Source organism: Eleutherodactylus coqui, chromosome 13 (genome assembly GCF_035609145.1).
Source record: "Eleutherodactylus coqui strain aEleCoq1 chromosome 13, aEleCoq1.hap1, whole genome shotgun sequence".
Classification (NCBI taxonomy): Eukaryota; Metazoa; Chordata; class Amphibia; order Anura; family Eleutherodactylidae; genus Eleutherodactylus; species Eleutherodactylus coqui.
This window is the reverse complement of record NC_089849.1, coordinates 64,150,325-64,164,593: the sequence shown is the minus strand read 5'-3', so window position 1 is coordinate 64,164,593 and position 14,269 is coordinate 64,150,325. Positions and strand designations below refer to the sequence as shown.

Sequence of the window (14,269 nt, the reverse complement as noted above, 5' to 3'; positions counted from 1 at the left end):
AAGATTGAGTGCTTTACAATTGATTGAAGCTCATTTCCCAGCAGAAATGATCGGGGTTGAATGCAGAAGTGCAGCGTGTCGCCAGGATCTGCAAAGGTGTCTGGGTCGTAAGGGTCTGCGTAGGGTTAGTTGTCTAGATTTAGGTGTCAAGTGCAACAGTGTGTGCTACTTAAAATAATTTTTGGGGTGCATAAGATGTCTCCAGGCCCCGGTCTTTTTTTTTTGGATGGGGGGGAGTATTTTTTGTTATTCCGAAAGCACTTGGCCTCTTACTGTTTTATGAATGGGCTCCAAAGTGAACATAACATAAGGGGGACCCGCTCCCCCCCACTAGTCTGGTCACTACCGCCCCCCCACTTCGGAAGCAGCACTGCGGAGAATTAGCTCCCCCCACCTCTCTCTTTGCCGGATTCCAGCACTTACCTTGACTGGTACCCCCCTCTCCCTCCTCACACTCAGTCAGGTTGTTGAGCATCCTGTCTCTCTCTCCTGTGCTGCTTCCTCTCCCAGTCTCTTTCTCAGGCTCCTTTTCTTCCTTTCCAGGGACTGATGCCTAATACTGCAGCGATGCTCAGTGTGTGATAGAGGGAGAAAGAGAGAGGAGGAGGAGGAGGAGGCTGCAGTGCAGAGATCCTTCAGCGCGCACACTCACATCCCCATGTACAGGCGGGAGGGAGGGCGAGAGCAGGTGGGGGGGGCAGAGAGAGAAGAGAGAGCGATGGGGGAGAAATAGAGACACTGGAAGGGGAGAAGGAGGGGGCAATGGAATAAAAGCAGAAGAAAAACATGCAGGAGAGAATGACGGAGTGAGCTGTGTGGAGACTGGATGACAGGGAATGGGCATCACAGGGAGATACTGTATATGGGAATTCCCTGCATCTCTGTCTGGTTCATCAGCTCTTAAGGTGCCCATACCCATTACATGAATGCTGACGAAATTGACAATCCGATGAAATTTTGGACAACGGCAACCATTCATGATGACAGCCATCCGAAGCATTCTTCAAAATAGATCGAACATGCTGGATATATCTGGTGGTTACTATCTTACGTGACGCCAAAATAGGCTACGCAACTAAAAATTAATCTTACGGAAAGTTTGAATGTTGCACTTATTCATCTACGAGGTTTACTAGATTAACGGGAGGTCCTGTAGATGTAGGATAGAATAGTCTTCAATTGACTCATTTTAGGGCATGCTAAATGTAATAGATGTATAAGAATCCCCAAAAGAACTAAAGTCATCTAGAGGTACCCATATCTTCTGGAAGGCTTGACCACATTTTTAAGGCTTTTCCATCCCCGTCATTTTAAGAACCTTTTTTTTTTTTTAGTTTTGCAATGTCCTGGATTAGGCACAAGCCATTACACAGTATTAGTTTAGCTTTCATCTATTCAACTAACTCCTTCATTAGCCGGGTGCCTATCCACATCTCTGCAGATAACAGTTAATCATATTCACATATATCTTTATTCTAATAGCAGATACAGTGGACAGTTTCGAGGTCCATCACGAGGTCTTCAGACTTCTTTTCTAATGACCATTCTGCATAATGCGGGATCTGACAAATTCCCGAGGCTTCCGCTAGACAGACTGTACCATCTTGTAGTTCTACCTTGGACAGACCTGACAGGTGTCCACATTGATCAAGGTGATCAGATGTCATGAAGTATCTCATCATAGAGTTTGGAGGGTGGAAACTTCTACATGTTGAGTATTTACATTTGCAACAGGTCATAATTCCCAGGCACTTCCTCCGACTCATGAATCAATTCTGATCTCTTGGATTAAGGAAACCTGAATGAATATGCTTGTAAGAGAAGTAATTAGCAACTTTCAATTGACAGTTTCTGCCTGCATTCACAATTTATCCCAAGAACTCCCTCAAAACAGGCTGCATGAGCGCCAACGAGCTGGTGATGACATCACTCCGGCAAACGAGAATTGGGCACTTCTCGCTATGTCTAGAAAGGAGCTTTAGATAAAGGCTTAGGCATTATTGAGTCACAGTTGACTCATATCATGCCATAGACCCAGGCATTTGGATGAAAAAAGCTGATGCCAATATACACTACCTTGCTTTCCGGCTCTACAAGTCATCACTAAATGTCAGAAGACTATGCATGATTGATTTGCATTGGCATGGGGTTGACCTGTGGTCTATACAGCTGGTCATCTGAACGCAACAGAGATTTGTAGGCTCCAGATGTTTAAACATGCAAATTGATTTGCTAACATTGCTTTCATGTGGATCACTGAATGAGCCAATTATCACTTAAAGTGGCCATGGACATGGTGATCTGACAATTGTGTCTTAATAGCACATGAATGCAGGTCATGTAGTAGAAGCAATGAACCATCGAGAAGGTATTATAAGCAGATCTGATACATGTTGCAAGGCATAGCAATCAGAATTTGTCGCTGTGTACTTAAAGTTTTGCATTACATATACAGACACATATTAATTATTAATATTATTTATTATTAATATTTATGTTAAAGTGCCGTTAATTCCAGGGTGATATACAAATGAAAGCAAAGGTTTAAATACATTAATACATATGTATTGCCTTGTGGCGTGCTGGCTCTAATATACATAACATATAATATATATTCCCTCTCTACGCCCCTCCCTTCTGTCTTCCCTTTCACTTTGATCTTTCTCCCTCATATTTCCTGTCTCCTCCACATCCCTTGAGAAGCAATCACTTGATCATGTATTCTGGAGGCATATCTCTTCTCCCTTGAGTGTGGATGATGCTCCAGAAACCTATATCTTGAGAGGACACTGCAGAAACACAGAGGAAGGGCTTTTATATTGTCATTTAGATGCAGTGACACTGGAAATCCAGCCTATTCTGTAAAGCTGGAGAAGTCTATCTGCCATTAGCACCGGGAGTTAAATCTGTAAGGAGCCACCATTGGCATTAAAATACAGGGAGTATTCAAGAATCCAGGGCTATATCTAAATGCTGGTGTCCTATACTGAAATAACAATAGTGTACTTGAATAGGAAGGCATGGATGCGCTACATGATGGTATGGCGCACGCTGGGGGCCCTGGAACATGGGTTTTAATTTTGTATTGTGGCCCCTGTAAGAGATAAAGAGTAAAACCCAATTGAAAAGTTGAAGAGTAGCATGTGAGAAGCAGATATCTGCTTTCCGCATCTCTCTAAGGCCGGTGGTCAGAAATGCTATCTTTTCTCCTTAGGGAGAGTACCTAGATGGTGAGTGAGGAGACTCAAAAGGCCAATTAATGCTCCACTGGGTAATATGCAAATAAGGGAGATGGAATAATACCTCCACAGTGCCACCTATTGGAAGGCAGCATTCCTTCACGCCAAAGTCAGACTGTTTATACAAGGATGTTTTCACACAAGCGCTAATCTTGCACGAGTTTTGTGAGTTGCAAGACTCACAAAACCTGCACAAATATGAACTCCATTCTTTTGAATGGAGTCATACTCAAGAGCGATGTTTTCCCTCAAAGCAATGCTGCGAGGGAAAAAAATCGTTGCATGCTCTACTTTCTTTGCCTTCCTTGGCACAAATTGATTTAAATGGGACCTTAAGGGGGTTTTCCAGGGAGAATACTACTGATGACCTATCCTCAGGATAGGTCATCAAGTTGATCGGCCGGAGTCCGTCGCTCGGGACCCCAACCAATCAGCTGCGCTCGCGCAGGCTATCAGCACTACAAATACACATAGGTCGTAGCTGAAGTCACGTTGATTTCAATGAGAGCCGTGCCCTCAGATACAAGCATTGGCCACTACACAAAGGTCCGGATGGAGACTTCCACTGCTTCCACTCCGACCTGTGTTATTGCGGCGCTGACAGCATGCGTCCGCTGAGCTGATCGGTCAGGGTCCCAAACTACGGCCCCTAGCTGACCAACCATTGATGACCTATCCTGAGGATAGGTCATCAGTAGTATTCTCCCTGGAAAACCCCTTTAAATACATTGTATGGCTCTCGTATGCTGTGTGATGTGCAAGCGAGTGCGATTTGAGCTCTCCTATTGAAATAAATGGGGAACACTTCGGATCCTCTATTGCACGTGAATCTTTTTGCCTGGAGATCACCTTGCATCCATGGGTAAAAAGCATATTGCCGACTGCGATATCAGGCTGAGTTTCCTGGCCTGATATCGCACTCAGCCGCGTGCAGTTAGCTTGGGATGCATTCATACAGTGGCAACAGCAAGTCGCGTCCGACATTCTTGGGTGCAACTCGTATTGTGCAGCAAATGGACACCCCATCTGTGTGCTGTGCAAATGTGGGACATTCTTGTACGAGAATAGAACATACTGCGAGACTTCTATCTCATAGCTTGGCTGTGAGAGAAAAATCGTCCATGTACATGCACCCATTGCAAAAAATGGCTTGTATTTTCGTGCAAGTTTTGTGCATCTTGCAATGCATAAAACTTGCATGATTTTCACGAATCTTCTGCAGACACCAGTGGATGACTTCCTGGACGATCGTTACAGAAGGAGGCCACTGCAAATATACTTTCATTACTTCAATCATAGCTGGGTCCCACAGGACTCAGAGAGATGCAGAAAGTGTATTTCTGATTCTCGCATGCTCCTCTTCAACTCTGTAATTGGGTTTTACGCTCTCTTACAGGGGCCACAACGCAAAATTGAAATCTACCTTTCAAAGCCCCCAGGGGCCTGTGCACTATACCATCATGTAGCGCCTCCATGCCTTTCTATTCAAGTATACTATTGTTATTTCACTATAGAACACCAATATTGATATATAGCGCTGGATCAGACTTTTTGACTACATCCTGATGATTGGGGGACGTAATGTGTATTAGTTAAAGGAGCAATGTGGTTGAGATGAATCACTTACAACTTATACTGCACCCCCTTACAAAGTATGCATCTGAACTGTTATTATACCCATGGAGTTAAATGAACAATTGTGTTACGTTGTTATTTTACTGTTTTGCCCACACTTCATTTGCAGGTACCGGTCCTTTAAAGTTGATAGTGATGATGTTAACCATGAGGACTGCCAGCACTGAGTGGCATTATATTGATGCTTTATATCATTGCATTGTTCGTTCTTGCTGATGAAAAGCATCAGCCGTAGACCCCTGGATTCTCTGGGTGGCCATTGGCTGCCCTGGCCTCTTGAATAGTGTTGATCATGGCTTTGCACAGTACTGCTGGCATCAGGAGAAATCTCCACATGGAAGGTCTTTGGATATGTCACAGTTCTAGACTGCTACCTGGAAAGACTGTACTGTGGCGTAGGTAAATCCTGGAGAAACCTCAGTAGTGTTCTCATCAAAAGTACCAGAGACTGTAACCACAATGTTCTGTGCCCTCATAAAGAGAGAGCTGTGCACTCTGCTAAAAAACTGTTTGTAGCTAATAGTTGCCATCAAGTTCTGTAGCATTAAAGACTTTGTTACCACCATGCCTGTACCTATTGTGATTGCAACTATTAAGTTCTGTGCCTCCCATAGAGTAGTTATTAAGTTTATTGCTGCATATCCGGCTTTATTACTGCACATTCTCAAGTGGAAGTAAGGGTCAAAGGCCACACGTAAATTCGACATTGGCAAAGTCGGTAAAATTTAACCTCAAGAATCAGCTGAGGATAACGGAAAAAGATAATAGTACCCTTTAGGCTGGTGCCTGCCAAAGTATGACTGCAGCAACTATATGCTGGAGGAATAGGCTAAAAGACTGAAGACCAATATCCACTGTTCTGTGTCACAGGACGCAACTGAGCCAAGTTGACTTAGACCTGAGCCTCCTAGAGGGAGATGCCTTAAAGCAGTGACAGTATTGTGTATCAAACATCAAGCTTCTCTGAAGGGTATCATAGTGAGCCTATAGATGGTATATAGAGACCAGGTTTTCCTGTCGGGGCTCCAGAAAGACATCTCTAGCCACAGCCAGGGAGGCAAAGTGATACTGCAACAGTTTGTGGTGAGGCTACAGCAACTCTGGCAGAGGCTACAAAGTCAAGACCCTTAGGGATGTATCATGGCCCACAACCCAGATGGACTGTTCAACGACCAATTCATAGCAGGCCTGTGTGCCAAGGCTCTGTCTGTGGAGGAGGTTCAGTGGGCCATGTGAACAAAATTCCAGGTGTCACACGGTCAGAGGTGGTCAAAGGTGCTTCTAAATGCAGAAGATGAACAACACTTGTCCTACTGGTATGGTTCTTGTTGAGCCCATGTCCACACCCAGTGGAGGTAACTGTGTGGGGAGCCCAGAGGACAGGAATGAGATTGCTGACAGAATGGGTAGGAGCAAAACGGCACTGACACCAAGTGAATACCACCTAGCTACAAGGTCTCTCAGCCAAGAGGAGTCTAGCCCAGAAACAGGTGCAATCCCTTTCCATTGTCAACCAGGGTCTCCTGACCCTGTGGGTGACAATTAACAGTACTATAGGACACCAAGCAAGATCTTGATGGTACAAGATCAGTTGAATGAGCACTCTTAAGTAAGCTGCTTGATTAACACAAGTTCTGTAGTTACCACCATGGTTAGGGAACTATACAAGAGACATTTCCAATGGCCTTAGGGACTAGTCAATCCATGATTTCTAGTTCTAGAAAGAACGAGTTCCACTACCCCTGCAGCAAGCAAATAACGAATACCTCTGACGGTGTGTACACATCTACCACTCAAGCAAGCATTGATAATGGTGAAGCCAATGTCTATGATTACCTCACCAACTAGATTTTGGTAGGGCGGACTCTATGCCATATATATAAAGATTGTGCCCTACAATTCCGTGAACTACTGGCGGTTGAACGCCTGCATACATTGAGTTGCTTAATGTCTACTTAGCATTGAGATATGGTGGGTTCCAGGTTAATTCAGCCCTATATTTCATATCATAGAAGACCTCTGACATCTGTATTTGAGCTCTCCCTAAACAATAACTGTAAAGAAATGCTTTCATGGATGGCCGTCATGCTGTTTAAACGGGGAATGTTCTCAGCAGGTAAATAATTCTTTTTAACAACTATCACAACTATTATTGATCCCTTTGATCACACCGTGGTTTTTTTCATATAGTGCTAATATATCCCTGGAGGGTTACTGGGGCCTCTTTGCAGATGAAGTAGCAGCTGTCACTGTGACAGCCACCCCCTATATTGCCAGTTATAAACAGTTATCCCACTGTGCATTCATCACATGTATGGACAGCCATCTGGATGTACCTAATACTCAACTGTAGATCCCAAATCGGGCCACAATCTAAGGTTAGTTTAACACGAGTGTTTGATTGTAGCTATTTTGCATTTGTTCAGATGGGCGATTTTCCGGTGCGTAAAAATTGGCTGGCCGGAAAAGATAGCGCACACGCTATTTACGTGATGCCGGAAAAGATAGGACTTGTCTCATCTTTTGTGGGAATATGCCGGCCGTTCCCATAGACTCCTATGGGAGCCTATGAGAACTGTCAGAAAAGGGAAGGGGGAAGCAGTTTAGTAGTGGCTCGCATTGCTAAAGTCCCTCTCCTTCCCCTTGCTAGCAGCTCCCATAGGCTAGGGAGGGAGGCGGAGGGAGTTTGGAACGGCTAGTTCTGCTAAGCTCCAGCCCTATTACTTTGGCTTGCTGGCAGTCGGAAAGCGACGGAGAGGGGAGGGAAGGGGGAGTGAGTTTAGCAGAGCTGAATTTCACCCAGCCGTCTGAATGGGTGGGAAAGTGGGAGTTGCAGCCGCGACTTGGTTGCAGCTGCCACTTGTTCATGCGATTTTCGGCCGCGATTCAGTGATCTTAGGGCTTATTCACGCGAGTGTATATCGGCCACTGTTTTCACGGCCAGCCGATATACGCTACCACCTGATGCATTGGATTCCAATGCATCAGATCATACAGACGTATTCCCGCAGTGTAAAAGCACCCGGCCAGCCAATATAGCACCAGGCGCATTTACGTTGGACAGGAAGAATTGTCCTGGAACTATCTTTCTGCCCGGAATACGTCGGTGGCTGAATAGACTCCTATGGGAGCCTATGACAGAGAAGGGAGGTGGGAGGGAGTTAAGCATTATGACTGCTAAACACCCTCCCCCTTTTTTTTTCCTCTCTCCTTCCTACCGGCTGTTTGCAATGGGAGGGGGCGAAACAGAGGTGGAGCTAAGCTCCGCCCCTCCCATTGCTGTCTGTGGAGGGAGCTTAGCTCCGCCCCCTCCCATTGCAAACAGGAAAGAGGAGGTGAGCCAGTGAGGGGGAGGGAAGGGGGAAAACAGCTTAGCAAAGCTGTCTCTCCCTGCCCAACGGCATTGCGACCTCACCGTATATGTGCTGGGCCTGGGCCGTCTGAACAGGCGCACAAATATTAGGTTTGTGCACCCATTCATGCGTTTTTACAGTGTTGGCGGGCGCACGTGGAAACCCCTAGCGGCCGTGTGAAAGAGGCCTTAACCTCACATTCTGCAAATTAGGATAACCATTGTGAAGAATCATGAGCAACTTTTTGTTATGCTCCTTTAGTTAACATTCACACATCCTTTTTAGATTTCCTTACATTTTAGCTCTCATCTTGACAAGGATTATAGCCACAGGCATTGCAAATGGTTGAATTGCAACCCGCAATCATCTTAATGAGGATAATGTGCCCCCTTACCTGCAAGGCCCCTGTGCAGCTGCTCATATGATATGCACAATCATCCAATGACTTTAGTCATTTGTTAGAGCTTACAGTGGTGCTTGAAAGTATGTGAACCCTTTAGAATTTTCAATATTTCTGCTTCTACTTGACCTAAAAGTAAATCAAATTTTTGCACAAGTCCTAAAAGTAGATAAACAGAACGAAATCAAGTAAACAAGTCGAAAATATTAGACTTCATCATTCATTCACTGAGAAAATTGATCCAATATCACATATCCGTGAGTGACAAAAGTATGTGAACCTTTGCTTTCAGCATCCGTTGTGCTGCAATAACTGAATCCAAATGTTTCTGATAATTGTTGATTAGTCCTGCACATTGGCTTGGAATAATTTTAACGCATTCCTCCATACAAAACAGCTTCAACTTTGTGATGTCGGTGGGTTTCCTCCCATGAACTGCTCACTTCAGGTCCTTCCACAACATTTCTATAGGATGCTTTCAAAGTGCGCTGCATCATGCCATTGATTGCATCAATTTCCCATCTAATGTTATTCTTCAGTGCACACAGGGCAGGGTTTATTGGTGAACACTTTACCCTTTAAGTAGTCCCACAGGAAAAAGTCTGCTGGTATAAGGTCCAGTAATCTCCTTGGTCACAGACATGATTGTGTTCTTGGAGAAAGCTCCTAATATAGAGGGGGGTGGCTGCTTGGTGTATACTTCCACACAGAGTAGATACAAAGTGCCGGACCATTCTGATACATGTAGCGCACTATACAGACCAGCAACCTATTATTGACACAATAGTTCGACGGGTTTCCCTGCACCTCAATAAGTGAACCTGATTGGTACTGCCACCATGGGCTCCCCCAGGCATTTAAAAGCCACACTGCATGTGAATAATATATAATAATTGCAATGTATTAGTTGGATTTTGGCCAAAATACATGAGCTCACATGCCACGTCAAGGCTCCTGGCGTGTTGTGAGTCCCTACACTAATACACTACCCGCCGAACTATTATGGTGTCATTAATAGGATGCACTACATGTATCAAAATGGTCTGGCACTTTGTATCTACTCTGTGTGGGAATATACACCAAGCAGCCACCCCCATCTATATTAGGAGGTTGTGTGAGAGGCTGTTTTATCAGGTGTCCCTCACAGGTGTAATTAGCTCCCTCATTTGGCAGTTTGCTACCTGCATGTTGAGTTGGTGCACGTCTGCCCTCCTGAGTCCTTGGAGAAAGAATTAATTTCCACCATACTCTGTTTGGACATGTAACAATTTGCCTCATCTTGCCATCAATAACCATTCTACATTTAATCATCATCCATCTGGTTCATGAAGTCTATAACATTCAGTCAGGTAACGTTCAGTGTTGAAGGTGTCATTGAAGAAAATAGTGCCGATGACCGACTTTTATGGGATGCAATAGTATTTTATGGATTTCATGCAGGTTAGCTGTGGCCCAAATCTATGCGTTTTGGCTATTCACGTGGTCACACATATGGAACCATGCTTTGTCTGTAAACACACACATGATGTCCAACAATTCCTGATGTTGGCCTAGATTTCGCAGCAGTCCACACGCAGCTTTGATAAGTGAGCTCCACCTTCTCCAGAATTTCATGCCAGTGGGTGCTGCCCCCCTGACAAACAATATATCTGTTGCGGAAAACGGGACATGAGCCATTAGTAAACCCAAGACTCCTCAAAATGAGTACAGTTCTACACAAATTAGGAGCTTCCAGTGAAGCTCGCTGTACATCGATTGTACACCACAAATATACAAAATAATATTTTTAATCAAAAATTCTGAAAAGACAATAATAACATGTTGGACACAACAGTAAAAAGCCAGTTTGTACTTGCTCCAAATATGCTTGGTTACCACCTGGCTGGAGCCTTCATTCCTGGCGCACAGAATAAACTGAACGGCCTCTACGAATTAAAGCGTGATTTCAAAAACATTCAGTACTCTCCTGGTCCTTGACTAAAACAACTTTAGTGGATTTGTAGCATAAAGAAGCAACAATTCTCTTCTATGTTTTGAGCTGTGGCACTCTTAGGCCTCATGTCCACAGGCGTATGCGTAAAACGCTGCATGTAATTAACTGCGTAACCCTGCAAATTGAATCTCTTTTTCCCTGCGTATGATTGTGTATGCATTTTTTTGCGTGTCTATGGCTGAGTATATACTGTGTATGCACCGCGTTTCAATATGCGCCCAAAAAAATGCCCCAACTTCTTCTTGCTTTTTAACCACTTCATTGCATGTCTCCTAGCAACATGCATTTTGCACGCACCCAGAGAGATCAATAAGTACGTAATACGTGATTAAAATGGTGCATGCTGCGATTTTTTTCTCACTCGTAATGACACGCAGTGTACATACGCACATGTGCGTGGATTGATAAAAATCTCTTTACTTTCATTGACTCCATTCACCACGTATCCCGCGGCCATGCAACACACACGTAATTAATAGTGGTTAGATCATGGGCTCATTGAAAACTCTGCCAGTTCAGTATTATAACGATGTGCAATATACAGAAAAAGGTACATCACAAATATACAGTACAATATGATTTTTTAAATCAAAGATTATGTACGAAAAGACTATAACAAAGTGTCCTGTACTCTACATCCCCAAATACCAAAATTGGAGTATAAGATTATTACATTGACCACAATGTCACTAACACGTCAAACTATGACATAATAATGTCCATAATGGACCAAATACATACTTGTAAAACAACACCAAGCAAGGGATAATGCAAAAGATAGGAATAGGAATACTATCCCTAACCAACATTGGCTTAAGGGACCCTGCCTAAAAGCAGGGTAGTCATCCCAATAGGGACGGTTACATGTCTTGTACCTAGGGAGCCTACACTGTCCCTGTATGAAGATAGGTGCAGTAGATGGAAATGGCAAAAGCACATAACAGACAGAAGACAACAGCCACACCAGACAACAAACAGAACACAGTTCAGGCATCTAAGGGACGGAGGGGATTCAGGCATCTGCACACAAACCAACAGAGGGGATTCAGAAGGGACATATACCTCAGATGTCTAACTGCCATCAGATGGAGGAAGCAGACAAGATGAGACTCAGGTGTTCTACCACTATTGGACGGGTGAAACAAACATGATAGGACTCAGGTGTCTAATCACCACTGAACGGCTGGCTCCAACAAGATAGGGCTTAGACCAAAGATAGAAAACACCAGACAAACATCGGAACAGCATGCATGCACACAGCAGAATAACCGGCACTCATGCCGAGGCGGAGCTGGAATAAATACACATCAGTTATGGTTGATTGGCCAGCTAGGATAAACACCTCACTGTTGGCTAATCAGTCCTAATACCACAGGAGACATTGAAGCAGAGAAGAGAGGAGGGGAACATAAAACACTGAGGGATTCCTGATATACAACTACCTAGGGAACTTCTGCAGTGGTAGGGTACACCGAGGGATTCCCAATGAACAACCCACAGAGATTTCCGACAGACAACACAAAAAGGACATTCTACAGTGATAGGAAAGAGGCATTCCACAGCACCCCAGGTGCGACCACGTGGACCATGTTGATGTAGAGATGCCACCCTAGTTCCACTTCCTAATTGTGGTATGCACACCACAACCGAGAACTCACAGTTGCCAACTTTTAAAAAACATTTTTAGGTAGACTTCACAAAGTAGAATGTGTTTTAATGCATAAGCCTTACTGACGTGGCAAACAGGGACATGATCAAAAATCTCCTTATCTGTGTACATGTATATTCTGTAACGTAATTCTGGAACATAAACACACTGCAGAGTCTTACCGGCACGTGAACTGCGGAACTTCGAACTGGACACAAAACTCGCCAGCAGGCAAGTGCAGACTGAGCCGCAGTACTGCAGACTAGACTCAAAACTCACAGACATGACTGAGAAACAGACATAAATGTTATGCCATTCACACTCACGAACTGGCAAAACCAGAATGAACAGCAGAACTGCGGATCGGCCTTTATATTTTTTTACAGAAAGACACAAACCAATGGCTGATAAATGCTCGGGACACACACCAAGCATATCCGTATATATAAACTAATGGAATAGATACAACACGAGGTATTAGTTCATATTTTGGCCAAGATACTGAAGCCCGCAAGCTCACTTCAAGGGTCCTCATTGTCTCGCGGATCTCTACATAAACGAGACAACTAACCCTAGTAAACCTGCGATGACCCCATGCTGGAACCTAGGGACCTACCTCGTTCTAGATGATAAAGGACCCACAGCAAGGCACAGTTCACATACTGAGAGCTGCACAGGCATGCAGGAGCATGACACTGTTCATACTGAACATACTGAACAAACAGAGAAAAGGTCAGCAGCCTTTAGCAGAGGAGCTGATATATATGAGCAGCAGACCTGGGGGATTGGCTGGCTGGCGCAATCCACACCCAGCCAACTCAAGCAACACCATGCTATGCTGATAAAAACCTATGTAGTACAACAGATCCCAGCAATAAACCCTAGCACCTACCATCAAATGTTGAGTACACTTCCATTACACCAAAAATGCCCCCATGAGTGCCTACATAAATTGTACTAGTAAGTATTTGTAAATTTAAAAAAAAACCCACAATGAAGCGTTTCTATCAGTAGTGATCGCCACCACCGTGTCCCAGTCCTCCAGTGGGATCAGTCAGTGATGATCTCCCCTGTCCAACTGACTACAGGCATTTCAGTAGACTACCACTACTTCTGTGTTTTTGCCAATACTTTCTCTTTTTCTTGAGACTCTCATCTAAGAGAGATGAGAAGAATTAAAAATGATTATAATCATTAAAATATACCTCCCACCCAAAACACTGTGCAAAATTTCAGCATTGCTCAATAGCTGGTGTGTTATGTCCTGGTGGGACAAGTAGGATAACAAAGGGTTACAAATCAGGGATGCAAGTATATAAAGCCAACCTACAAACCGATGCATATAACGAGTAGATTACATATATAGTGTATGTGAACAATAAGAGCATGCAAGATGACAGACATACATTCATAGCATACTGGTGAAAACCTCAGAGACTAGGCATATTACAGTTTCATCACCAAAGCATACATTTGTAAGGGATTAAAAAATCTGTAAGATTCTATTTGTGTCTCCTTGAAAATGAACAAAATCTAACCCACTTCCAGAATATAAAGAGAATCACTCAAGTTCATGATAAAGTCTGGAAATTAACAAGCAGTGATATTAGGCAAGGCTGCACCACTCCAAGGTGACCTGATGCATACTGGCAAGGAGTCTTGATTTTGTGCCAGGACCCAGAACCGAGCTATGCCTCTGATAGATAGAAGCCTACTACACATATTAATGGGGGTAACATATGGTGCTAACATTACTTGAAATCAGCCATTTTCTGCTAGTATGAATGTAAGTAACAAATTATAGTTATATTATAAATAGAGATGAGCGAACGTACTCGTCCGAGCTTGATACTCGTTTGAGTATTAGCGTGTTCGAGATGCTCGTTACTAGAGGCGAGCACCACGCGATGTTCGAGTTACTTTCACTTTCATCTCTGAGACGTTAGCGCGCTTTTCTGGCCAATAGAAAGACAGGGAAGGCATTACAACTTCCCCCTACGA

General features: G+C 43.9%; 1 protein-coding gene across 2 annotated transcripts in view; it reads right to left on the bottom strand.

Moving 5' to 3' along the window:
* The window catches only part of SLC12A5 (solute carrier family 12 member 5), a 73,594-nt gene extending 73,032 nt beyond the window's left edge, over positions 1 to 562 (bottom strand). For both annotated transcript variants that reach the window (XM_066586721.1, XM_066586722.1), the window contains exon 1: positions 424 to 562. In XM_066586721.1, the coding sequence (XP_066442818.1) occupies positions 424 to 475 (52 nt within the window). In that variant the 5' untranslated portion in view covers positions 476 to 562. The remainder of the gene's footprint in view (positions 1 to 423) is intronic.
* Positions 563 to 14,269: the final 13,707 nt, after the last annotated feature.